Source organism: Lolium rigidum, chromosome 7 (assembly GCF_022539505.1).
Source record: "Lolium rigidum isolate FL_2022 chromosome 7, APGP_CSIRO_Lrig_0.1, whole genome shotgun sequence".
NCBI classification, from domain to species: domain Eukaryota; kingdom Viridiplantae; phylum Streptophyta; class Magnoliopsida; order Poales; family Poaceae; genus Lolium; species Lolium rigidum.
In genome coordinates, this window is record NC_061514.1 from 121,774,504 (window position 1) to 121,801,163 (window position 26,660).

Below are 26,660 nucleotides of genomic sequence, written 5' to 3' on the forward strand. Positions count from 1 at the left end.
ATTTTGTAATTTTGAAAAAAATAACTTGCAAAAATAAAATAAAAACCTGCTGAACCGAAAGAAAACGAAAAAAACAGCAAAAAACCGAAACCGGCTGAAAACAGAAAAAAACGCCGAGAAAACAAAAGCCGGCATATGCCAGCCCCCGGTTATGGGCCTTGCCCATTAGAAATTTGCCCCCGGTCATCGGGGCCGCTTTACGCGGAGAATAGGAATTGCTGCTGCGTCTTCAGTTTGAACGAACCGTTTGCATACATCGAGCTGGAGTCTAGTAGTTACATTGGGGGCCAACTTATATTCCAAAGAAGGCATATCCAGCCAAAGGCCTAACCGAACCTAATGTACAATGATCCGATTTTATTTGTCAAGCGCCATGAGCGCGCTCAGTCTCTAGAACCGCAACACCTCCAAACCCAGATCGTACAACCAATGATCGTATTGTACTATTGTTACTACCGTACTGGAGCCAGAGCCAGTAGTTAGCCACTTGGCCGCTAGAAGGAGAACTTGTAGACCATGTCGTGCTTGTACACCTGGCCGGGTCTCACCGTGATCGACGGGAATTCAGGGTGGTTCACGGCGTCGGGGTAGGCCTGCGTCTCCAGACAAAACCCGGCGTACTGGTTGTACACGTTGCCGTCCTTCCCCTTGGTGTTGTTCAGGAAGTTGCCGGTGTAGAGCTGCATTGCCGGCTGGTTGGCCGAAAGCTCCAACCCGCGGCCGGACTTGCCGTCCCTCACCGACGCCACCTTCCGCATGCCTTCCCCGTCGATCACGAAGTTGATGTCGTACCCGAAGACATTGCCGCCCTTGACCTTACGGATGCGTGCTCCGATGGGCGTCGGCGTCAGGAAGTCGTAGTTGGTGCCGGCGACCGGGTCCACGCGGCCGGACGACGGGAGGAGCTCCTCGTCCATCGGGGTGTACCGGGACGCCGAGAGCTGGAGGGTGTGGCCCAGGATGTCGCCGCTACCCTGTCCGCCCAGGTTCCAGTACACGTGCTGCAGGAAGTTCACCGGCGTCGCCTTGTTCAGCGCCGTCGCGTTGGTGCGAATGCTCAGCACGTAGGGGCTCGACAGCTCGTACGTCGCGTACACGTCCAAGTCTCCAGGGAATCCTGATTATTGAATTGCAAGCATGATTGGTCACATGAATTGCATGATGATAAGAGTTTGGATCATAGTATCATTACAATGATATATTTTCGTAATCCCTAGAACTAAACCACGACAAAAAAAATATGGAACAGAGGGACTACCTTGCTCTCCGTCGAAGCTGCGGTAGTAGAGCGTGATGTATGGGGAGTCACCGCCTCCAACGTACTCCTTCACCGTCCATATAACCTTGCTAAACCCCCTGTGACCACCTGCAGAATGTACAGTGCCAATTTAAGTACAGTTAATTCGATGTCACTCCCACGTATGGTCCTCCCGTCAGAAAAGTTCTCTGAAGCAAATGCGTGTACCGTGAATTGCGTTCTTGCCGTCGTTGAGGTAAGTATGGTATACTTTGCCGTCGAGGACGAACCGGCCCCTGGCCATTCTCTGGGCCACGCGCCCCGTCAGCGGCCCGAAGTAAGAAGTATCGTTCTGATTTGAATAGGCAAGAGCCAGCAAACATTCAGAGAAAGAGAAAAGAAATTGGAAACATGTGTCTCGGGACAGCAATATCTCCAATGTGATAAGGCCAATAATTTGACGAATCTTCGCTTCACTGAAGATAGTTTCCCCGTGTGCCTCGTGTGCTGGCTATGTTTTGCCTGGCGTTTCAGAGTTTCATGACAAGTTGAGTAGGGCCAACTGACCAAGTATCCTAAAACTAGGACTACCACCAAATCGTGATGGCGATTGGGGAGTTGTCATTGTCTACCAGCTCAAAGCTTGACTGCTTGTAGATAGGCTTTTTCTGAAAATTTGGTTTGGCTGGTGGAAGATTTGGATCGTTCCATCTTATCGCCGGGATACTATTCTGACCATGCCACAGTTGGACTAGTGCAGCTTACCGAAAGACACTACTCCCCGCTAGAAAAAAAACAGACGTTTATGTAAATGACCCTGCTGATACTAAGTAACAAAAGCCATCCCTTGAGAAGTTTTCTCAGAGAAAGTTGTATCACATGGTGGGTAACATGGGATAATTAACATAACATGTCTGCAGGTGCAGCCGTAAGCTTAATCTATTCCTGGCAACGTGGATGTACAGTACGATTTGCGCAAGATCCGATCCGTGTGCTCTCTATTTCTATGCCACAACTAATGGTGCTTGAGATTATTTTTACACCATTCACTGCTTCAGATATTTGAAATGGAGATTCAGGAACGGAAAATTTCATAATTTCAACGGAGATGTTTGAGTACATTGGTACATTGAAAATAAAAGCCGAAAGAAAAAAGACAGCTGGTGAGTCGTTGAATCGTTGAGTGGTTGAGAAGTCACATTGATAGTACTACCAAACTATTCGAGAGATGGAGTTTAATGATATCTTCGTCTTTCTCATGGAAATTTATACCAAAGTATAACAGGGTGATAGCGGCAAAGGAAGGTACGGAGTGATTGCAAAATGAAACGATAAAGAGGGGGGACAGTTCAACATAAGCCCTGAACCGAGAACAAAAGAACCAAAACTAACGCTGGCGCAATGTTCCAAGAACAATATACATACATTCCGTTGAATTAATAGAAGAAACATTATACTGAGAGGTGTTCAGTGATCTTACAACATATTCACCGAGGGTGTCAAAACCAAGCACAACATCAGCCAAATTCCCTGCAAAATAACAGTGCAAATCAAGCCTCACGCACTCCACAAAACCAAAACCACTGCCTATGAGGGCAACCATGACTTTTTTGATGCCGAAGCAAGGAGATTATCTTGGATACCTTTGGAATCAGGAGTGACGATCGACATGATAGTGGCGCCCCAGTTGCTGATCTTCACGGAGAAATCCCCTTTCTTGAGCTCGTACACGCCGACCATCTTCCTCGCATCGGCACCGCCGGCCAGCGCAAAGGCCGTGAGGCACAAGAGCGCGAGAAACACCGGAGCTCTCGCCATTGTCGGGGCAGCACTGCTAGGTTAGCACGCTGGAAGAAGACGTCTGCTCTGAAGATGCAGGCACTGAATGATGGTGTATACAGTTATCGACTATAGTAATATAGACGGACAGCGGCGAGGCGATCTCGATTAGTGGACCCTTTCTAGAGATCACAATATTTTTGTTTTCTTTTTTTTGCAGGGAGATCACCATATTTTTCAGACAACTAGACATCACCATTTGACAGATCAGGCAAAAAATCAAAAAAGATCTGCTGCTAGCTGGTCTAAAGTAAACGAAGTCAAAAAGCTTCGGCCGGCACGCGTTTGCGTTCGTTCGCACGTGTGGCCTCTTTTCTGGACCAGGCCCAAACCAAGAGCAGCGAATGCACGATCCCAGGGCCGGCATATTTGGAAGCAGCTATGTCATCTGAATCTGAAAGTTGGAACACACGATGGGCATTTTTTTTCTTCGAATGAACCCGTATTACTTAAAAATATAAGGAATTACAATCTGTTTGGCATGTATGCTTGATAAACCCTCTAGACCTGAGGCAAGTCATACCGCCGTACGAGCATTAGTGTCATAAGCCATGCATCTAATGCAGCACTTGAGCCGAGATTAGCTAGGCCGTGGCCGAGCGGAACCCTCCCAACCCAATGGCAAGCAACGAAGAAGACACAGAGGGCTGAGACGATGACGGAGGTCGAGTGGACACGGAGAATTAGGACGATCAGACCACCATCTGTGAGTCCTTCTAGACCGCACGACATCGCGTTTTGGAGGCCTCCGACGAGGCCATCGATAAGAGCATCATCCAGATGTCCCACCAAATGGCGGCCATGTTGGCCGCCAGTTCATGGCGGAAGAGCGGTGAGCCTACGCAGTTCGTCGGGCGGCAGAAGCGGGCTCTCGTCAACAGACTGGCCTCCAAACCGCGCAGGAGGCAGAAGAGGCGACAACCTCCGTCATCGTGTTGTCTTATGAAAGGGTACATTGTTCCTATGTATGATTTGGTAATTAACAATAATCGCTATGAACTGATGTTTTTATTGAGTTTATATGAAGGAATATTCCAAATGTATTTCTTGTAGTTCATGTGTTGAATTCAAGCGTGGATGCCATGAAGATAACGATATACCTTGAGTATTGGCATCAAGATCATCGATTGAATAGAAAAATATTATATGATCAAGGTCTTCATAGTTTGATTTTAAGAGAAGAATTCAAGATATTGTTCTAAGACGATGTCATCATAGTATCACGAGTTAAGCTATGGTTGACCAAAATTTAGAGCATGAAATCAAATGGAGAGTTATTTATGTACCTCATGATAATATGATAGAGCATGAGGAGATACAAGGTTGACCAAGACTAAGAGTGAAGATTGAATTCAAGTTGGTAACAATTGAATCATAAAGATTGTACCACTTTGGATCATGTGACCTTGTGGTAGGGTAAGCTTTGTCATTTACGTTTTGTGAACTAATCCATCATATATGTGTGTTTGTGTTGTTAATGTGGGTTAGAGCATCTGCGGTGACCCAACATACCACTGCATGGTGTAGTACGCAAGTCGTTGACATAACACAAGTGAAACACCATTCCACCCGTATTACATCCCTCAGAGTGGTACAACAGAAACATATACGAGTCCAAGGTATGTCTATAGAAGGATGCACGAACTGTTTACAGAAGATTAACATAGCCTCCTACTTTAAAGTGAGGTAAAACTTCAAATAAAGCTCCAAATGAACGACTCATAGTCTAACTTTGCTAACTCTAGCTCTAGAGCTACTTGGTTTGCTATAGAACTCTAGCTACTTAGGTGCTAGGATTAGAGAAATGGTTCCCTTCAAGTACTAGTCTAGGTTTCCACTCTAACTGATGCAGAAGTTATCTCCATTGACTTCATTGATTGGGTTCTCCTTCTTGTTGCAGTTGAATCCTTTGTCTTCGAGTTTCATGGTAGTTTCTTCTTTGGTGACTCCATAACTAAGCAGAGGATTCAAAGAGGGGATGAGTGCGAGCGTACTCAACAAGTTCATTATAGGAAATAGGTGTATCATGCAATAACTACAACCACAGAAAGTCATAGATCAATTCAAGTTTTCGTAAACATTTCTTCAAAAGGTTTATTTTATTCTAAAAACTATGCCCGTCAGTCTTCACAGGTTGACCAGAACATCACGGAGTTCCTTTCCTGCCGCGTTCGTAGTTCCCTTCCCGGAACAGGGAGCGACAAGCCACAATTCAATACACTCTGCAGAGGTGCGTTACTTTTTTTCCATAAGAGAACTTATCCTTGTTGCCAACCAGGCGTATACTTTCTCGTCCACACTTCCTTGGTGTGAGGCCATGTATAAGATCCAAGCCAATCACTGCCTTCTCCACGACCCTGCATACCCACACTTTTGTCCATGCATACATCCCTGGTAGACTTTTTCCGATCATACGGCTTTACCCCCGGTGTACTATGGACAATCCATCATAGACGGTAGAGCGCTCTCATCCTCAAGGATGGGGATTTTATAGGATTTCCCAACCTACTGCATTGTTCTCGCAACACCCAGCGAGGCTCTATCAAGTCCATTGACATGCAGAAGGAAAAAGATACAGCTGACTTCCCCAGAGCCATTATAGATCTTAAGGTTAATGCGATATGTACGGCGCTAGAATCACTAGACAACATTGGTGATTAGTCCTAGATGAGTAGTACCCTTGCAGTGGAACCTCCACCATCAACACATACCATGGTTTCATTTCCCACCACATAGTCATATTCATAATTGTAAAATAATCTTTTGCTTTTCAATGCAGGAGTGATAAGTATAGTACTTTTCATATAGTTTGATAAAAATAATTAAATAACATCAGCAATCGATGAACTTGCCTTTCTTGACTGCAAAATTATGCAGGCAAAAGCTTCGATCGTGATAATTCCAAATTCCGAAATACCATCATTGTCCGGTAAGGAAAATGTTTAAAGAACTAGCAAAGATGCCATAATGCATAGTATGAGATGCAATCGCCCCGAGCGTAACCTAACCCCGATGATTTAGGATTGGGTGAGTTGTAAAGATTTCTTAGGGTGCGTTGCACTTTTAGGATGGTTATGTGAAAGATCGAGATGTCGCCTAGAGGGGGGGGGGGTGAATAGGCAATTAAAAACTCTTGCGGATTTGTCTTGTAAGAATGCGGAATTAAACTAACGTTTAGTTTACAAGCACAAACCCTAAGTATGCTAAGCTCAACTAAGTGTAACAATAGCAACTAGAGCTAAGCAAGATAGGCACAAGATATATGTAGCACAAGTGATAGCAAGATATATGAACTTCAAGCATGATGGCTATCACAAGGAAAGAGAGCTCGGGTATAGAAATAACCGAGGCACGTGGAGACGAGAATGTATTCCCGTGTTCCCTTCCTTTGCAAGAAGGTACGTCACGTTTGGAGGAGTGGAGGTCCCACGAAGGATTCCCCGCGCCACGAAGGCTCACCCTATTCTCCGAACCACACCCACGAAGGATAATGGCCCTTTCCTTATGGTTAGCTTTTCCTCCGCTCCGGAGATGGCAAGCTCCACAACCACTTCACAAGCTCCACGAAGGAGAAGCCCGGGACTCTTCACAATCTTCTTGAAGAGATCACCGGAGCACCAACCGCCAAGCCAACTAGGAGGTCTCCCTCCAAGAGTAACAAGCCCACGGTCTCTCACTCGAACTAATCGTGGTGGAGAGCTCAACACTATACAATGATGCAAAGCAAGAACACTAGAGGTGTTCAAATCCTTCACTCTCAAATCCCACCCAAGCAACAAATGCTAAGATGAGATTGGAGAGGAAGAACAATGGGGAAAGTCAACAAAAGACTCCAAGATCTAGATCCCAAGAGTTCCCCTCACTTAGAGGAGAAATGGATTGGTGGAAGTGTAGATCTAGATCTCCTCTCTTAGATCCCTCAAGAATGAGCAAGAATCATGGGGGGGACAAGAGAGAGCAAGTTCTTCAAAGGAAACAATGGAGGTGAGAGAATAGAAGAACTAACTCAGCCCAAGGTGGAAGAAGGGCTATTTATAGCCCAAGAGCAAATATAACCGTTGGGAAAAAGTTGGGCTGAGTCAACCGTCGAGGAGGCCGGTCAACCGGGCCTAGGGCCGGGCCGTCCGGTCCAGGGCCCGGTCAGACCGGGCCACAGACCGGACCAGCCGGTCCAAACCGGGCGGCAGGCCGGACCACGACCGGACCAGCGAAATGTCGCGCAGTACTCCCTCCGGTTGCAGTCAGCGCAGAGCTCGGTTGGCGCCGGGGTGGCCGGTCCACCGCCCGATCAGACCGGACGAGGGGCCGGACCCGGCCGGTCCAAACCGGGCCAGTGACCGGGTCATGACCGGGACACATCTTGTCTTACAGTACATGGCCCGGTTGGCACTAGTCCACGGGCCGGTTTGAACCGGGCCGGCCGGTGGGAAGGCCGGTCACGCCGGGTGAGAAACCGGACTAGCAGGTAAAACATGTTATACAAAAACTGTGATAACTTTTGTGTCCGAACCCCGATTGACATGAAACCAATTTTTTTGGAAATATGAAGACTCCTCACAGGATATTTTTAGATGAATCTAGAGAGGGAGTCTCCCACCATCAAGAACCGGTGAAGACGTCCAAACTCAAAAACGCAATAGAAGATGCATGCGGATTCCGTTTTCGATGAACTCGGGCTTGTTGTAAAGCTAGCAACAAGCTCAAGAACCTCACACAGAGAAACACCAAGAAGCAATAGGGATATGCAAAGTATGCAAAGGATTGAGCTCCCTAAGACGATGTGATCAAGTTACCCAACCGAAAGCCCCTCTTAATAGTGCGGCTATCTATCCTATAATCCGGTCTCCCATCAACCACCTTGAGACCGGTAAAAGGAAAACCTATCAAGTCATACCTTTGCCTTGCGCATCCCGCTTGATCTTGATGATAACTCTTCAAGTTCTACACAAGCTGGAATGCTTCACTTGATCAATTTTGCTTTGTGAAGACTCACAAATGCTCCCCCATACACTATGATGGGAAAGCTCCATTGATGCACATCTTCACATGTCCATTATCACCAAATGGACGGCAAGCTTCAAGCATGTGATCCACTCAAGATGCTCATCTTGAATTTGCCCAACTCAACCTTGTATCTTCTCATACTCTCATAAGATAGAGCATGGCTAATATTGAGTTCCACATAAGAACTCCATCTTCATTTCTTCTTCTTGATCATATTACATATATATATATATCTTCATACCGATGATCTTGATGCCAATACACAAGGTATACCTTTATCTTCATGGCATCCATACTTGAATCCAACACATGGAGTACAAGTAGTACCTATGGAATATTCCTTCATATAAACTCAATGAAAACATTAGTCCATAGGGGTTGTCATTAATTACCAAAACCACACATAGGGGCAATATACCCTTACATTATGAAACAAGGTTCTTATTAGGGTTTGGTTATATAATTAGTATCATAAACAAGTGATATAATGCGTCATAACAATCATACACACAAAGGAATAGTGGTTGCATAACAAGTAAAGAGTAGTTGTTATTTTTAAGTTCTACGGTGCATGGTTGATGATTACTTGTATTATACTTCAAAATAATAACTTTTGAAGAACATGTTAATTAAGAAATAATAAGTATTTCAAGTAAGAACTATTTGCTTCTATGGTTTGCTTGATAATTACTTCGAAAGAATAACTTTTGAAGAACATGTTCAATGAAGAACACGAACTATTACAAATAGGAGCTATGAGCTTCTAGGGTTTACTATTGGATTCATTTAGTTCACTAATAGGGACTAGTTGGTTCTTAGGTAGAATGGGTCTATATGCAACAAGTGTTGGCATGTTTTAGCTAAACATGGACGACAAATTAAATTATTATGCATAGTTACCACTATGGTTGTTTATAGGTTATCATATTAAAGGATGGTTATGAAGGTGGTGCCATGAGTGAAACATTAGGGTTTACTATGTCTTCTCATTTGCTTCACTAAGTAATCAATAATGGGTTTCTAAACTAGGTGGTTTGTTATCCTCAAATAAGGTTTAGTTGAGTAGGAGCATGTAACGTGAATTACTATCCAAAATTGGTACTATGGTTGATCACCATGGTTCTACTAAGTTATGATGGTTAAGGTTGAGGATATGCAACTAACAAGTTAATTAGGGTTCACCATTAGGTTAAAAGTCTTCTAAATAGGTATTAGAGGGATCTTACATAGTTGAGTTCATAAGCATCTAAGGCTTGCAATATTTGGTTAGGCATTAGCACCATGAGGTGATACTAGTTGGTCATATAAGGTTTATTTGAAAATGAAGACATGAAATGATGACTTCATTTGCATTTGAGTGATAATGCTTTAATAAAATAGTAGCATGTTTTTATTTGTTTGGTCTAGTTCTATGACTAAGGTTAAGTGGCATATGATCACATGTTATAAATAACTAGGGTTTTAGAGTTGAAAACAATTTAGAATTATCACATAAAATAATGAAATCAAGTTCCTACTTATTATAGAACTAGGTTTCTAAATTGTGATACAATTCTTAAATAATAATTAGCAATAGAGTTGAGGTTACTAATTACTTTGAAATAAAAGTAATAATGGTCTTAGCATTTTATTATTTTAAAAGATTTAATAACTAAGATAATACTAGTTAGGGTTTAATTTCAAGAATTAGGGTTCTATGGTTGTTACTAAACTTGTAAAATCATTACTTGTTAACTAAAAAGGTTGAAGTAAATAAATAAATTTTTACTGCAAAATATTATTAGTTTTTAATACTTTCTTGCTTTATTATTATTTAAGGAAAAGAGTAAATGGTAATTTGCAAATTAGTTTTTATTCAATACCACTAATATTTAGTTAATGAAAATATGATAAAGAAAATTAATCTTAATATTTTTTACTTACTGATTAGTTGTTATTCATTTTTTTAAACTTAACTAATTATTAAATTTTATTTGTGTTTAAGATAAAAGAGAAGGCATAATTAACAAAGCTTAAATAATTGAATTTTTATTTTGCCGAACATTTTCATATTACATTTTTATTTAATAGATTTTACTATTGTGAGCATTTTGATATCTTATTTGTATTTATTTTGGCAAAGTTTCAGTATTTTTCTGGAATTTGAAATAAGTAGAAAATACTAAACGTACCGGGCTAAACCTAGCTACTGCTACTGACTGGTGGGGTCTGGTCTAGGTCAGCTGCCTCATTGGCAGTTGACTGGGTCAAACAGGTCATCGGCCCCACTGCCACATTGACATCACCGGCGGGTTGACGCCGGCGAGTCAGAACGCGATGGCGACGCCGATTTCGGGCTTCTCGGGATGGTCTACTACATGTTTCTGGACCCTCTCAACCTACTGAGCACGATGGTGGTGATGGTTTACCCAAATACTCACCAGAGCATCGCCGGAGAAGGCATCTGGGGCGGCGCTACTCCGGCCAAATGGCTAACTCGAGCTAGGGATGATGCTAGGAAGCGAGAGTTGGCTCTAACGATGCGCAAGCTCACCGTGAAGTTGATGGTGTGGTCGGTGACGTCGATTGGCGATGGAGACGAGCTCGATTGTGCCATTACCGGTGAGGTATGCGAGAAAGGGGACGATCAAATTCGTCCAACTCCGAGCTCCCCTTGATGCGTGCTTGCTCCCAGATGACCTACGCGCCGAGGCGCTTCTCCTCGACCACGCGCCAGAGGCTGAGGTGGCCTCTATCGCCGAGTTCTTCCTCGATGCCGGTGACAGATAGTGGATGATATTGAGAGATAGGGAGGGTTAAAACAGGAACAGAGTGGTGGTGAAGATCAATGAGTTCACGACGGTTCTCCTCTTCTATTTATAGCTCGTGGCATGGTCGGAATCATCGGCACGTCGTCGGAGACGGCGCAGATGGGATGATGATAACGAGCACGATTCGGGCACGAATCTTGGCGTGATTTGGATAGGACTGACGCGGAGCTTATAGAGCATTGCTCTGAGAGGTCTGGCGACGTCCGGGGCGTCTTTATCGTTGACGAGGGACATGGCCGGCGAGCCTCATCGCGGTGTCATCCACGGAGAAGAAGAAGACTTGGCTTTTCTTCTATTAATCAAAGAGGTATGCGGGCTGGGCTGGCGTACTGGGCTTGCTCCTGGGCTGCTGCGTGGGTTGCTGAGGGCTGTTGTGGCAAGGTAAACCCCTCTCTTTGCCATTTCTATTTTATTTTCTGTTTCTATCTTGGAAAGTTTCAAAAATTCATTGAAGGTGTTATGTAAGATATTGACATGTATTCAGATTGATAATTTAGTTGTATTGTTTATATACAAAATTCAAACGGGCACATATGTTAGAGTTGATTTTATTACTCTTCCATTTTAAATTTAATTTTTTGGTTTAGAGTAATTATAAATTCATATTTTATGTTAATAATTACCAATGATGAGATTCAAAACATAACCTTGTATTAGAAGATTTATTCAAATCTATTGGTGTTGTTGTATGAAGTATCTAGACTAGAAGTGTTAAAGAATATGGTGTTATGGTCATGATTTCATGTGCAAAACTATTTCTAAATTTTGGAATCTAGCTTGGTTTATACTTGTGATGCACAAGTTAGGGTTTAGGAATGGGTTCAATGTGGACATGATCTTATCTTCTATATCTACAAAGCATGGTCATGCATTAGACATGATCAACTTATTCCTCACTAATCTTTCTTTATTATTCCTCTCATCACACTCATCCTAGATTCTTAGGGTTTATGATCAATACCAAGTTATGATGATTATGGAATTGCTTTCCTAAGGTATTGCTATTGGAATAGGGTTCTCACCTCCAAGATCAAATATTGACTTGAACAACTAGGATTAGTACTTCTCTAGTATTCTTGTATCGACATGGCTATGGTTAATATTATCACTTCTCTCACTTCTCAATACTTTGACACATGCTAGGGCTCTACTCAAAATATGATGATATGATCTTGTAAATATATGGTCTGCCTAGGAATTCTACCTTGCTATCTTCTATAGCTTGTTCTTCAGGAAATCTGATAAACCTGCATCTTGTGGTATGCCTCCACCTCCTAGCTTCTTCATCTTGATCCTAGCTAATGTATGGGTGGTCTCAAGGTTTTGGTTTCCTTGTAACATGGTAATAGATGATCAAATGGGTGAAGGGTGTGGCTCATTTATAGGCTTGGACAAGCTCTAGTATCATGACACATATGTGGGTGACTCTTGTTTAAATTTGATGAATAAGGTGCTTGGTTGTCATGCCCTCATCCATACCAATCATTTGGGCATGAGGTGGCATAGCTTAGGAGGCAAGTCATGTAGATATTTACATCCTATGTGGCATAATCATTATCCTCTCATATGATTTATTTTTGGATATCCAAGTGGTATTTGTCACTAAAATATCTTTTGGATGGTTTTATTATTGTGGATGAGTAACTATATCATATTTGATTGTATTTTTATTATAATATTGGTCAAAAGGTCAAGGTTGAAGGTTATTCCTCAATTTTGGATAGTTGGTGTTTGATTTCACCAAGGCATGATCATATGCGTTTCAAAATACTCATAGTTAGTTTTATTCAAATAGTTTGAACTATAATTCGTAATGTAAACGGATTTAGTTTTATGATATTCCATATATTTAATAAGTTATGATTTAAATAAGAATGTGTGGCTTTTATGAACTTTAGACCCTATGGTTTACCTTATTTGGCAGTAAGTTTAGAAGTGAATTAAATTACACACAAAGGTAGTTGCTAACTTTTAAGTGTTAATAAGTTAGGATTTGATTATTAAAGAATGTGTTGTCGTAAGGAATACCATGTTATGATCATTTATAGGATTTAGTATTTGATCCTCGCTTAAAGTGTTGTGTAATAGTTCTAATTCCTTTTGATCCAACCTATGTATCAAATTATGTCTACACAAAACAAGGGTATAGCAAATGTCACATTGAGGTTTATAACGCTTGATTTGATGAGTTACTTCAATTCCATCAAGTCAAGTGATAGGAATAGGAAAATATAGATTGTAATGCCATGTCTAATCCAATCCGAAATGATTTTATATGGACCAAAAATTGTTTAATTTCGTCATAGGAAAAATGATGTTACAATAACTAGCTATGTTACTCTATCCTCCTCTCTCCCCATTAACTCACTGCCACATAAATAAATTTGGTGAGTTGGACACTTAGTTACTAGTGAAGTTACTTCCACTATGAGTAGTCTTAGTCAATTGAGCTTGAAGGTTTTGTAGTTTTCCCCTCAGGTTGGTAATCCTAAGTACTTCTCCTCAAAAATTAGAGAAGTCACATCAAGGATAGAGGGGACGCTTTACTGGATTACCATTGGGCAAGAATCGCCAAAAAACAGAGAGCACTTGGAAGGTTTTAGGAGTTGACATATGGAAGCAGAATAAATGTCCATTGCTTGTTTGACATGGAGAGCTTGATCACGCGTGACTTTCAGAAACAACAGAGTGTCGTTAGTAAATAAAATGCGTGACACACTGGGATCTCGTTGACACATCTTGATTGAAGATATCGTTATAAGTAATTCCTTTACTTAAAAGAGCTAAAAGTTTGTCAGCAACAAAAAAAAGAAATAAGTATCACCTCGCCACAGCCCAAAGACAAATATCAAAAGCACATGAAACAATAACGGAATATCATACACCGAAATAAACATAACAACACTATCAGGGCCTCTTAGATTCATTCATTCATATGGGTTAAAAAAACGTAGTGGTAGGAAAATATAGGTTTCAATGCCATGTCTAATCCAATCCTAAATGATTTTATATGGACCCAAAATTGTTTTATCGCCACAGCTTCAGCAATTTTACCTATAATAAGGTATATCATTGGATTTAGAACAGTAAGTGTTTGCAGAAACTTAAAGTGTTTGCCTGGTTGTTAATGAGTGATCGGCTCAATACAAAGGATATGTTGAAAAGGAGAAATTGGAATGTCACGTCGGATCATCATTGTGTTCTCTATCATTCACACGCGTATGAAGACATGATTCATTTATTTTTTGATTGTGTGTTCAGCATGAGGGTGTGGGATTATTTGCAGATTGATTGGTCCATGGGAGTGACCATTGAAGATAAATTTATACATACAAGGAAAGAGTTTGGGAAGCTTTTTTCACAGAGGTAGTCATCTTAGCAGCCTGGCATATTTGGAATCAAGAATGGCATGATCTTTCAGCAGACAAGACCATCTTTCAGATCATGAAAGAGGGAATTTATTCATGGCCTGTATCTGCATAAGCATAGGGTTAAGAAAAAAGATGTTGCTCAACTCCAGGCTTGGATTGATTCTTTACCATAGTTCTTTTTTTCTGTTTTCATGTATATATTGTATATATGTAACTATGCTGGGTTTTTACCTTTTAATAAATAAATTGCTGTGAGGCTCTTTCAAAAAAAAATTGTTTGATTCCGTCATAGGTAAAATGAAAGATTTTTTAGAAAAAAAGTTTGACTGGATGTTAGATTACCTATAAATTAAGTGCAAAGGATTTCTTAGAAATAATTCCTTGAGATTAAATTTTACAAATCAAACAACCATCATATAAAAGTTCTAATGTTTGACTCTTTCAAAATTCTTATGCAAGTACTTTGAATCAAATTTGGGTGTGACTATTTCCCAGTCGTTATCAGTCATATGATATCATCAAATCTCAGTTGCAAACCCATGACTAGCATGAATATCGAAGCAAATCTAACAGATGGAAGTTTTCTTAATTGCATCTACACTAGCAAACTGGAAAAAATCTCAGTTGCAAAACCACTTGCAACCGAAAAAACTCAATTACAACACAACTTGCAACTCATGCACAAATCACGATATAATCAAACGGTGTAGAACTTAACTGAGCATGAACTTAATTCTTGGTTAACAAAATCGATCAAATTAAGAGACCCTCATGATAAGTTGAGGCCCTAATTAAAGTGGACTCCGTCTGATGGAGAGTTGTTGATATGCACCGTCTTCTTTGGCTTGGCACACCAAGACGAGAATTGAGTTAGGGCTTGGGGTCTTCTCTTCCATACGATGGTGTCTCCACTGTAATAGTGTCCTTGCACACTCCGAGTAGCGGATCGAGCACAAAATGTCAGGGTAGTTTAACAGTGTAACTTTCTATGTGATAATATTATTTTAATTTCTTTCTATGATATATAGGCTATGTACAAATTCAAGGGTGGTCCATGCACCACCCTCCCTGGCTACCCTTTGGATCCGCCCCACATTCATAAAGAGAGCAAAAAACTAGTGCATGCCAAGCGTGGAAGCGAGATCAACTTTTGCTGATCAAAAATCTCACAAAGAAGGTTGGGAAAATCACCAAAAATTGAGACTCATGTAATGGGTGCGGGAAATTTTGTGCGAGTCCGTGCAAAACTGGATGTCAGGAAGATTCTAGCCCGATTTGTCTCTATTATCAGAGGTGGTGAGAGGCAAATCTATCACTTGCAATATGAAAAAACCTCGAAGTTCCGTGGGGCATGCGGTTATTTCGGCCATTCTCATCTTGAGTGTGGATCAGGGGAAGCTAATTTGAAGTGGGGCGATTTTTTGAAAGCTGAGTGGGAAACATGGCACGGCTATGGTCCGAGTTTTGGATGAGGTGGAGGACGCGGTGGTGGTAGAGTTGGCCGTGGTTTTGAACCATTCTATGGAAGAGGAAGGGAACAAAGGGGTCATGGTGGCCAAATGACATCATGGAGACATAACACTATTATTCCGGGATCCAAACCAGAGGACCCGGAACTCAAAGACACCGCCACAAGTCCTGAAAAAATAAATGACATGGAAGTGGATAGTACAAATCTTACAAATCTGCTTGCTAAAAGGGGACTAGAATTTGATGGAAAGGAAGCTGCTGAACTTGAATCGGGGGACCTAGCAGGAAAAAATGGTATGGAAGTGATTGAGGCAACTGATGGGAAATCTCCAGCTGAGGCTGTGGTTGGAGAGACTGAGAAAGATAGAAAGAAACGGCCAAAGAAGGATGGATTTGACTCCACTTCACTCGGATCGGCGGGCTCGTTCGACGGGTCTATTCGGTCGCAATGAGGATATTATGCTGGAACTGTCGTGGCTTGGGTAATGCCGCGATAGTGAGAGCGCTTCTAGATGTTTTGAGGCGCTATAACCCCGAGGTGGTTTTTCTATCAGAGACTCACCTTGATTCTTAACCGGCAGAGTGTATGAGAAGAAGAGTAAAAAATGGTTTTCAAAATTGTTCAAGCTAGTGATGGCCAACAAGGAGGAATCCTTATGTTCTGGAAGAAATAAGTGAAGGTTTTATCAAATTTATGCTGAGCCTAAGTACATTATTGTACGTATTGAGGAGGAAGAAGGTAAAGTTTGGAGGTTCGCAAGCATGTATGGAGAGTTTCGATGGGCAGAAAAGTATAAAACTTGAGATAGGCTGAGAAATATACATCAACAAAATTCCCTCCCGTGGATTGCTATGGGTGATCTAAATGAGATTTTGTACGCTCATGAAAAATAAGGGGGTAATGTTAGACCCCAATATTATATGCAGGGATTTCCATAAAGCCCTTGATGACCGTGATCTTCATGATGTTGGTTACCTAGGAGACATGTTCACTTGGCGCAGAGGTACAATGAGATCAAGGTTAGATCGGGCTATTGCTAATTCTGCTTGGAACCAACTTCATGAGAATGTGGCTGTTCTTCAGTTGGAGTCTAATCATTCTGATCATCGTCCAATTCTCCTTGATACAGAGTACTACTAAAATATAGGAACTAATACAATCACTAGGCAGAAAAACTTTGAGGCGAAGTGGTTCAGGGAAGATAATTTCAGAGAAGTAGTTGAAGAGGAATGGAATGTTGCTGCTCTTTATCAGTCGATCGACGTACTTGATCGTTTAAAGGCCATGAAAGGGCTTCATGGCTGGGATCAACGTGTTCTGCGCCAGCCCAAGAAGAGACTTAGATCGGCCCAACGCGATCTAGAAAGGGTTATGCGAGGGCACATTACTCCGGATAATGAGCTGAGAAAAAATGAACTGGCTATCTTAATCAAGAAACTTTTAGAGCAAGAGGAGATCCGATGGAGCCACCGATCCCGAGCGAATTGGCTTCAAAATGGCGATAAAAATACCTCTTTCTTCCATAATTTCGCTTCGGAGAGAAAGAGAAGGAATTTCATAAAAAAGCTAAAAGTTAATGGCAATTTCGTGGAAGGTACTGAAAATCTGAACCCAGTCATTGTTGATTACTTTACTAACCTGTTTATATCTGAGAACAATGTAGTGAACCCGGAATTTCTGAATATTATCACTCCGAAGGTGACTGGTGACATGAACAGTAGTCTGATTGCCCCTTTCTTAGCTGAAGATGTGAAAAAGGTAGTATTTAGTATTGGAGATCTAAAATCCCCTTGTCCGGATGGCTTACATGCTCTTTTCTGCAAAAAAAATTCTGGCACCTTGTTGGAGATGATATTACTGAAGCTGTCCTTAAGGCCATTAATGACAAAAGTATCCCGGCTAGGTGGAATGAAACAATTGTCGTCCTTATTCCCAAAGTGGATAAAATTATTTCCAAGTTGCTTGCAGCTAGATTGAGGGTAATACTCCTAGAAATTATCTTTATGTGATGTGGTGTATAAAATTATTTCCAAGTTGCTTGCAGTCAGATTGATGGTAATACTCCCAGAAATTATCTCCCCCACTCAGAGTGCTTTTGTCCTGGGGAGGCTGATTACTGGCAATGTGCTGGTGGCTTTTGATTGTGTTCACAAAATAAAAAACAGAAGGAAGGGAAAATCTGAAATTTGTGCAGTCAAGTTAGACATGCATAAAGCGTATGACAGAGTTGAGTGGGGTTTTTTGAGGGCGATAATGCTAAAATTGGGGTTTCATTCTGACTTGGTCGATATTATCATGGCCTATGTTACCTCAATAACTTATTCAGTTAGATATAATTCTCAGTTGATAGATGGCTTTACACCCACTAGACGCATTGGGAAGGGGGATCCGATATCTCCCTATTTATTTCTTTTATGTGCAGAAGGCTTTTCGAGCTTATTATTGCATGCTGAGGAGGTTCGTGGCATTGAAGGGATGAAGGTGTGTGAATGGATAGTAGCGAACAAGAAGTGGGGTGAATGGCGCTACGACAAGTTTTAGCCTTTTTCAATTTTAGTGCAACGGAAGATAAATGTGAGAGCTTTAGCGATAGCGGTGTTCCTACAATGATCCTAGGACAAGTGCAACAAGTAAAGGAATCAACAAGATAGTAAGAGTAAGGAGCGAGACAACCGGGGGCACGGAGACGAGGCGAGGTATGTTTCCCGCAGTTCCTTCCACAATAGGAAGTACGTCTGCGTTGAGGAGGTGCTAGTCTCACACAAGAGACTAGACGGCCACACCACGAAGGAAGGCCTCACCTTCTTCCTCAGGAGAGCTCTGATACGTCTCAAACTTATCTATAATTTCTTATGTTCCATGCTACTTTTATGATGATACTCACATGTTTTATACACATTATATGTCATATTTATGCATTTTCCGGTACTAACATATTGACGAGATGCCGAAGTGCCAGTTCCTGTTTTCTGCTGTTTTTGATTTCAGAAATCCTAGTAAGGAAATATTCTCGGAATTGGACGAAATCAACGCCCAACATCTTATAATTCCACGAAGCTTCCAGAACACCCGAGAGGGACCAGATGAGAGCCACAGGGCCACCAGACAGTAGGGCGGCGCGGCCCAAGCGGGGGCGTGCCCCCCTATTGTGTGGCGCCCCCGTAACCCTTCCGACTCCGCCTCTTCGCCTATTTAAAGGTCCCTGACCTAAATCTTCGATACGAAAAAGCCACGGTACGAGAAACCTTCCAGAGCCGCCGCCATCGTGAAGCCAAGATCTGGGGGACAGGAGTCTCTGTTCCGGCACGCCGCCGGGACGGGGAAGTGCCCCCGGAAGGCATCTCCATCGACACCACCGTCATCTTCATCAACGCTGATGTCTCCCATGAGGAGGGAGTAGTTCTCCCTCGAGGCTAAGGGCTGTACCGGTAGCTATGTGGTTAATCTCTCTCTCCCATGTACTTCAATACAATGATCTCATGAGCTGCCTTACATGATTGAGATCCATATGATGAGCTTGTAATCTAGATGTCGTTATGCTATTCAAGTGGATTTTACTTATGTGATCTCCGGAGACTCCTTGTCCCACGTGTGTAAAGGTGACAGTGTGTGCACCGTGTGGGTATCTTAGGCTATATTTCACAGAATACTTATTCATTGAGTTATGATTTGAGTTGGATGTCTCTATGAAATTGTGGTGTGTTAGTACCTCCTATAAATGCTCACAGTGACAGCGTGGGGTGTTTATTAGTACTTGGGAATACATCTTTAAGGTTTGCCTACATGATGAACCAGTGTTCGTTATCTTGCCAGAGAGTAATTCAGAATAGCATAGTGAAGTGCTTATTTATATTCCTTTATGATTGCAATGTGCTTTAAATCACTATTAATATATGTGCTACTCTAGTGATGTTATTAAAGTACTCTATTCCTCCTCCATGATGTAATGGTGACAGTGTGTGCATCATGTAGTACTTGGCATAGTTTATGATTGTAATCTCTTGTAGATTATGGAGTTAACTATTACTATGATAGTATTGATGTGATCTATTCCTCCTTTCATAGTCTGTCGGTGACGGTGTGCATGCTATGTTAGTACTTGGTATAATTGCGTTGGTTTATCATGCACTCTAAGGTTATTTAAATATGAACATCGAATGTTGTGGAGCTTGTTAACTCCGGCATTGAGGTGCTCTTGTAGCCCTACACAATTAATGGTGTTTGTCATCCAACAAGAGAGTGTAGAGTGGTTTTATTATGTGATCAATGTTGAGAGTGTCCACTAGTGAAAGTATGATCCCTAGGCCTTGTTTCCAAATACTGCAATCATCGCTTATTTTCTGTTTTACTACATCTTTACTTCCTCCAATATTACTACTGCTCATATTCATTCATACCACTTGTATTTCACTATCTCTTCGCCGAACTAGTGCACCTATACATCTGACAAGTGTATTAGGTGTGTTGGGGACACAAGAGACTTCTTGTATCGTGATTGCGGGGTTGCTTGAGAGGGATATCTTTGTCCTCTACCTCCCCGAGTTCGATAAACCTTGGGTGATTCACTTAAGGGAAACTTGTTGCTGTTCTACAAACCTCTGCTCTTGGAGGCCCAACACTGTCTACAGGAATAGAAGCGTGCGTAGACATCAAGCTATTCTCTGGCGCCGTTGCCGGGGAGGTAAGGTAAAAGGTATTCACATCCTCCGACTACTAAGCTATTTCCTAGCATTGTTGCCGGTGTGTGAGTGCTCGAAGCTATTTCCTTTAGATCCTGCAATTGCATCTTTTTGTTTCTTGTTCACTAGTTAGGCATAATGGAAAATAACAATGAGCTTTTTATTCTATTTCCTGAGTTAAGACATGGATTGTTTGATGCGAAAATTAAAAACCTATGGAACCTTATTTGCATGCTAGTAGCAATGATATTAGTATGAACGCTTCGAACACCATTATTGCTAATGCTATGGAAAATTCTAAGCTTGGGGAAGCTGGTTTTGATGAGCATGATATTTTTAGTCCCCCAAGTTATGAGGAGAAAATTTTCTTTGATGATACTTTACCTCCTATTTATGATGATTATAATGATAGTGGTATTTTGGTGCCACCTACTATGGAGGATAAAGGTTATTATGATTATACCATGCCTGCAATTTATGATGATTACAATGATGGTTATGGTAGTTTTACTCCCACTATTACTAATAAAATTGATTATGCTTATGTGGAGAGTAATGATACTTTTATGCATGTGAATAAGAATGCTTTATGTGATAGTTATATTGTTGAATTTGTTCATGATGCCACTGAAAGTTATTATGAGAGAGGGAAATATGGTTATATGCATCTTAATAATATTAAGTTTCCCCTCTTTATGTTGAGAATCTTGAAGTTACTCGTGTTTTATCTTCCTATGCTTGTCACTTTGCTCCTCATGAATTTATTTGTGTACAAGATTCCTTTTCATAGGAAGTGGGTTAGACTTAAATTTGTTTCATACTTGCTTTTGATGTTCTCTTTTGCTTCAACTCTTATTTCTTGCGAGTGCGTCATTAAAACTGCTGAGCCCATCTTAATGGCTATAAAGAAAGCACTTCTTGGGAGATAACCCATGTGTTTATTTTACTACAGCAATTTTGTTTTATATTTGAGTCTTGGAAGTTGTTACTACTGTAGCAACCTCTCCTTATCTTTATTTTATTGCATTGTTGTGCCAAGTAAAGTCTTTGATAGTAAAGATGATACTAGATTTGGATTACTGCGCATAAACAGATTTCTTGCTGTCACGAATTTGAGTAGGGTCCTCTGTAGGTAACTCAGAAAAATCTGCCAATTTACGTGCGTGATCCTCAGATATGTACGCAACTTTCATTCAATTTGAGATTTTTCATCTGAGCAAGTCTGGTGCCTCTAAAAAATTCGTCTTTACGGACTGTTCTGTTTTGACAGATTCTGCCTTTTATTTCGCATTGCCTCATTTGCTGTGTTGGATGGATATCTTTATTCCATTAACTTCCAGTAGCTTTGTGCAATGTTCAGAAGTGTTAAGAATGATTGTGTCACCTCTGAATATGTGAATTTTTGATTATGCACTAACCCTCTAATGAGTTTGTTTCGAGTTTGGTGTGGAGGAAGTTTTCAAGGGTCAAGAGAGGAGGATGATACAATATGATCAAGAAGAGTGAAAAGTCTAAGCTTGGGGATGCCCCCGTGGTTCATCCCTGCATATTTCAAGAATACTCAAGCATCTAAGCTTGGGGATGCCCAAGGCATCCCCTTCTTCATCGACAACTTATCAGGTCACCTCTAGTGAAACTATATTTTTATTCCGTCACATCTTATGTGCTTTACTTGGAGCATCTGTGTGCTTTTATTTTTCATTTTGTTATTTTCATTCTCTGAATAAATAATGCTTGTGTGGGAGAGAGACACGATCCGCTGTTTCGTATGAACACTGGTGTTCTTAGCTCTACTTTTCATGGCGAAGGTTGAAACTGCTTCGTTCATTGTTATATGGTTGGAAACAGAAAATGCTGCATGTGGTAGTTGGTATAATGTCTTGAATAATTTGATACTTGGCAATTGTTGTGCTCATATAGATCATATTTAAGCTCTTGCATCATGTACTTTGCACCTATTAATGAAGAACTACATAGAGCTTATTAAAATTTGGTTTGCATAATTGGTCTCTAGAGTCTAGATATTTTCTGGTTAAGGTGTTTGAACAACAAGGAGACGATGTAAAGTCTTATAATGCTTGCAATATGTTCATATGTAACTTTTGCTGTACCGTTTTATACTTGAGTTTGCTTCAAACAACCTTGCTAGCCTAGCCTTGTATTGAGAGGGAATTCTTCTCGTGCATCCAAATCCTTGAGCCAAAAACTATGCCATTTGTGTCCACCATACCTACCTACTATGTGGTATTTCTCTGCCATTCCAAAGTACATTACTTGAGTGCTACCTTTAAAATTATATTCTTTATCTTTACAATATATAGCTCATGGGAAAAATAGCCTTAAAAACTATTGTGGTGTGAAGAATATGTACTTATGTGTCTTATTTCTTAATAAGTTGCTTGTTGAGCGGTAACCATGTTTCTGGGGACGCCATCAACTTACACCTTTGTTGAATATCATGTGAGTTGCTATGCATGTTCGTCTTGTCTGAAGTAAGGGCGATTTTCATGATCAAATGGTTTGAGTATGCATATTGTTAGAGAAGAACATTGGGCCGCTAACTAAAGCCATGAATCGTGGTGGAAGTTTCAGTTTGGACATTAATCCTCAATCTCTTATGAGAATATTATCTCGTTGTTGAATGCTTATGCATTAAAGAGGAGTCCATTATCTGTTGTCTATGTTGTCCCGGTATGGATGTCTAAGTTGAGAATAATCAAAAAGCGAGAAATCCAATGCGAACTTTCTCCTTAGACCTTTGTACGGGCGGCATAGAGGTACCCCTTTGTGACACTTGGTTGAAACATATGTTATGCAATGATAATCCGTGTTAATCCAAGCTAATTAGGACAAGGTGCGAGCACTATTGGTATACTATGCATGAGGCTTGCAACTTATAGGATGTCTTATACATAACACATATGATTTATTACTACCGTTGACAAAATTGTTTCTATGTTTTCAAAATAAAAGCTCTAGCACAAAAACAGTAATCCATGCTTCCCTCTGCGAAGGCCATTCTTTTACTTTATGTTGAGTCAGTTTACCTACTTATTTCTATCTTAGAAGCAAACACTTGTGTCAACTGTGCATTGATTCTTACATGTTTACCTATTGCACTTGTTATATTACTTTGTGTTGATAATTATCCATGAGATAAATATGTTGAAGTTGAAAGCAATTGCTGAAACTTATATCTTCCTTTGTGTTGCTTCAAAGCTTTCTACTAAGAATTTATTGCTTTATGAGTAACTCTTATGCAAGTCTTATTGATGCTTGTCTTGAAAGTCTTATTCATGAAAAGTCTTTGCTATATGATTCATTTGTTTACTCATTATCTTCATCATTGCTTCGAATCGCTGCATTCATCTCATATCCTTTACAATAGTATTGATCAAGATTATGATAGCATGTCACTTTAGAAATTACCCTTGTTATCGTTTACCTACTCGAGGGCGAGAAGGAACTAAGCTTGGGGATGCTTGATACGTCTCAAACGTATCTATAATTTCTTATGTTCCATGCTACTTTTATGATGATACTCACATGTTTTATACACATTATATGTCATATTTATGCATTTTCCGGAACTAACCTATTGACGAGATGCCGAAGTGCCAGTTCCTGTTTTCTGTTGTTTTTGGTTTCAGAAATCCTAGTAAGGAAATATTCTCAGAATTGGACGAAATCAACGCCCAACATCTTATAATTCCACGAAGCTTCCAGAACACCCGAGAGGGACCAGAGGAGAGCCACAGGGCCACCAGACAGTAGGGCGGCGCGGCCCAAGGGGGGCAGGCCCCCCTATTGTGTGGCACCCCCGTAACCCTTCCGACTCCGCCTCTTCGCCTATTTAAAGGTCCCTGACCTAAATCTTCGATACGAAAAAGCCACGGTACGATAAACCTTCCAGAGCCGCCGCCATCGCGAAGCCAAGATCTGGGGGACAGGAGTGTCTGTTCCGGCACGCCGCCGGGACGGGGAAGTGCCCCCGGAAGGCATCTCCATCGACACCACCGCCATCTTCATCAACGCTGTTGTCTCCCATGAGGAGGGAGTAGTTCTCCCTCGAGGCTAAGGGCTGTACCGGTAGCTATGTGGTTAATCTCTCCCTCCCATGTACTTCAATACAATGATCTCATGATCTGCCTTACATGATTGAGATCCATATGATGAGCTTGTAATCTAGATGTCGTTATGCTATTCAAGTGGATTTTACTTATGTGATCTCCGGAGACTCCTTGTCCCACGTGTGTAAAGGTGACGAGTGTGTGCACCGTGTGGGTCTCTTAGGCTATATTTGACAGAATACTTATTCACCGAGTTATGATTTGAGTTGGATGTCTCTATGAAATTGTGGTGTGTTAGTACCTCCTATGAATGCTCACGAGTGACGGCGTGGGGTGTTTATTACTACTTGGGAATACATCTTTAAGGTTTGCCTACATGATGAATTAGTGTTCGTTATCTTGCCAGAGAGTAATTCAGAATAGCATAGTGAAGTGCTTATTTATATTCCTTTATGATTGCAATGTGCTTTATATCACTATCAATATATGTGCTACTCTAGTGATGTTATTAAAGTACTCTATTCCTCCTCCATGATGTAATGGTGACAGTGTGTGCATCATGTAGTACTTGACGTAGTTTATGATTGTAATCTCTTGTAGATTATGGAGTTAACTATTACTATGATAGTATTGATGTGATCTATTCCTCCTTTCATAGTCTGTCGGTGACGGTGTGCATGCTATGTTAGTACTTGGTATAATTGCGTTGGTTTATCATGCACTCTAAGGTTATTTAAATATGAACATCAAATGTTGTGGAGCTTGTTAACTCCGGCATTGAGGTGCTCTTGTAGCCCTACACAGTTAATGGTGTTTGTCATCCAACAAGAGAGTGTAGAGTGGTTTTATTATGTGATCAATGTTGAGAGTCTCCACTAGTGAAAGTATGATCCCTAGGCCTTGTTTCCAAATACTGCAATCATCGCTTATTTACTGTTTTAGTGCATCTTTACTTCCTGCAATATTACTACCATCAACTACACGCCAGCAAGCTATTTTCTCAGCGCCGTTACTACTGCTCATATTCATTCATACCACTTGTATTTCACTATCTCTTCGCCGAACAAGTGCACCTATACATCTGACAAGTGTATTAGGTGTGTTAGGGACACAAGAGACTTCTTGTATCGTGACTGCAGGGTTGCTTGAGAGGGATATCTTTGTCCTCTACCTCCCTGAGTTCGATAAACCTTGGGTGATTCACTTAAGGGAAACTTGCTGCTGTTCTACAAACCTCTGCTCTTGGAGGCCCAACACTGTCTACAGGAATAGAAGCGTGCGTAGACATCAAGCTCCACGAAGGTGCTCCCCCTCTTCCACTAAGGCACCGGTCGAGGCGGTGATTCCTTCACAAGGTTGGGGCGAGATCCACACACAAGGATGCTCCCAACACCCTATGGAGCTAGTACATCACCAAGCTAGCTTCCATAGCTGCACATCTCCAATGTCCCACCATAGGAACCCTACCACCAAGATCCACTAAGGAGTACCACGAATTGGCAAAATTTCTCTCGGTAGAATGATAGATCGGGGTCTCCTCCACCACTCCTCAAAGTATGAGCAAGATTGGTTGGATGGATGGGGAGATCCCCTCACTTTGAGCTCAGCAACAATGGAGGAGATAGAGAGAGAAGAGCTAAAACGAGTTGGGGAAGATGGGCCCCTTAAATAGGCTCCTCCAAATCCAACCGTTATGTCCTGTTTTCACCTAAGCGGTACTACCGCTTTGGGTAAGCGGTACTACCGCTATGAGTTCGAAATCCCACAGATCTAGTCCACGTGGACAAAGAGCGGTACTACCGCTCGCGGTACCGCTCGAGGTACCGCAATAGGGTCCAAACCTTACTGGACTCGTAGCGGTACCACAGCGACTACCGTAACTAGTTACGGTACCCGGGCGGTACCATGAGCGGTACTACCGCTCGCAAGCGGTACTACCGCTCCAGGTACCGCAGAGGTACGGTAACTCGTACTGTGGGTCAAATCAGCGCAGAACGTCAGAGCGGTACCATGGGCGGTACTAGTAGGGGTAGCGGTACTACCGCTACTAGTACCGGTAGTACCGGTCTAGCAAAAACAGGTTTTCTCCCCTTTTTCTCTCCAGCCATGTCACCTCGCAAAACACACACAAAACCATAAAACCTATAAACTACGCTTCAGTCCTCCGATCTTGACGTGT

General features: G+C 41.5%; 1 protein-coding gene across 1 annotated transcript; it reads right to left on the bottom strand.

Annotated features, from left to right (window-relative positions):
• Nucleotides 1-209: 209 nt before the first annotated feature.
• LOC124676945 (galactose mutarotase-like) lies at nucleotides 210-3,183 on the bottom strand. The gene is made up of 5 exons (XM_047212956.1): nucleotides 2,881-3,183; nucleotides 2,718-2,767; nucleotides 1,466-1,589; nucleotides 1,259-1,366; nucleotides 210-1,117 (listed from the first exon to the last, which is right to left on the bottom strand). Exons 1-5 carry the CDS (start codon nucleotides 3,053-3,055, stop codon nucleotides 495-497), a joined length of 1,080 nt encoding a protein of 359 aa, XP_047068912.1. The 5' UTR covers nucleotides 3,056-3,183; the 3' UTR covers nucleotides 210-494.
• Nucleotides 3,184-26,660: the final 23,477 nt, after the last annotated feature.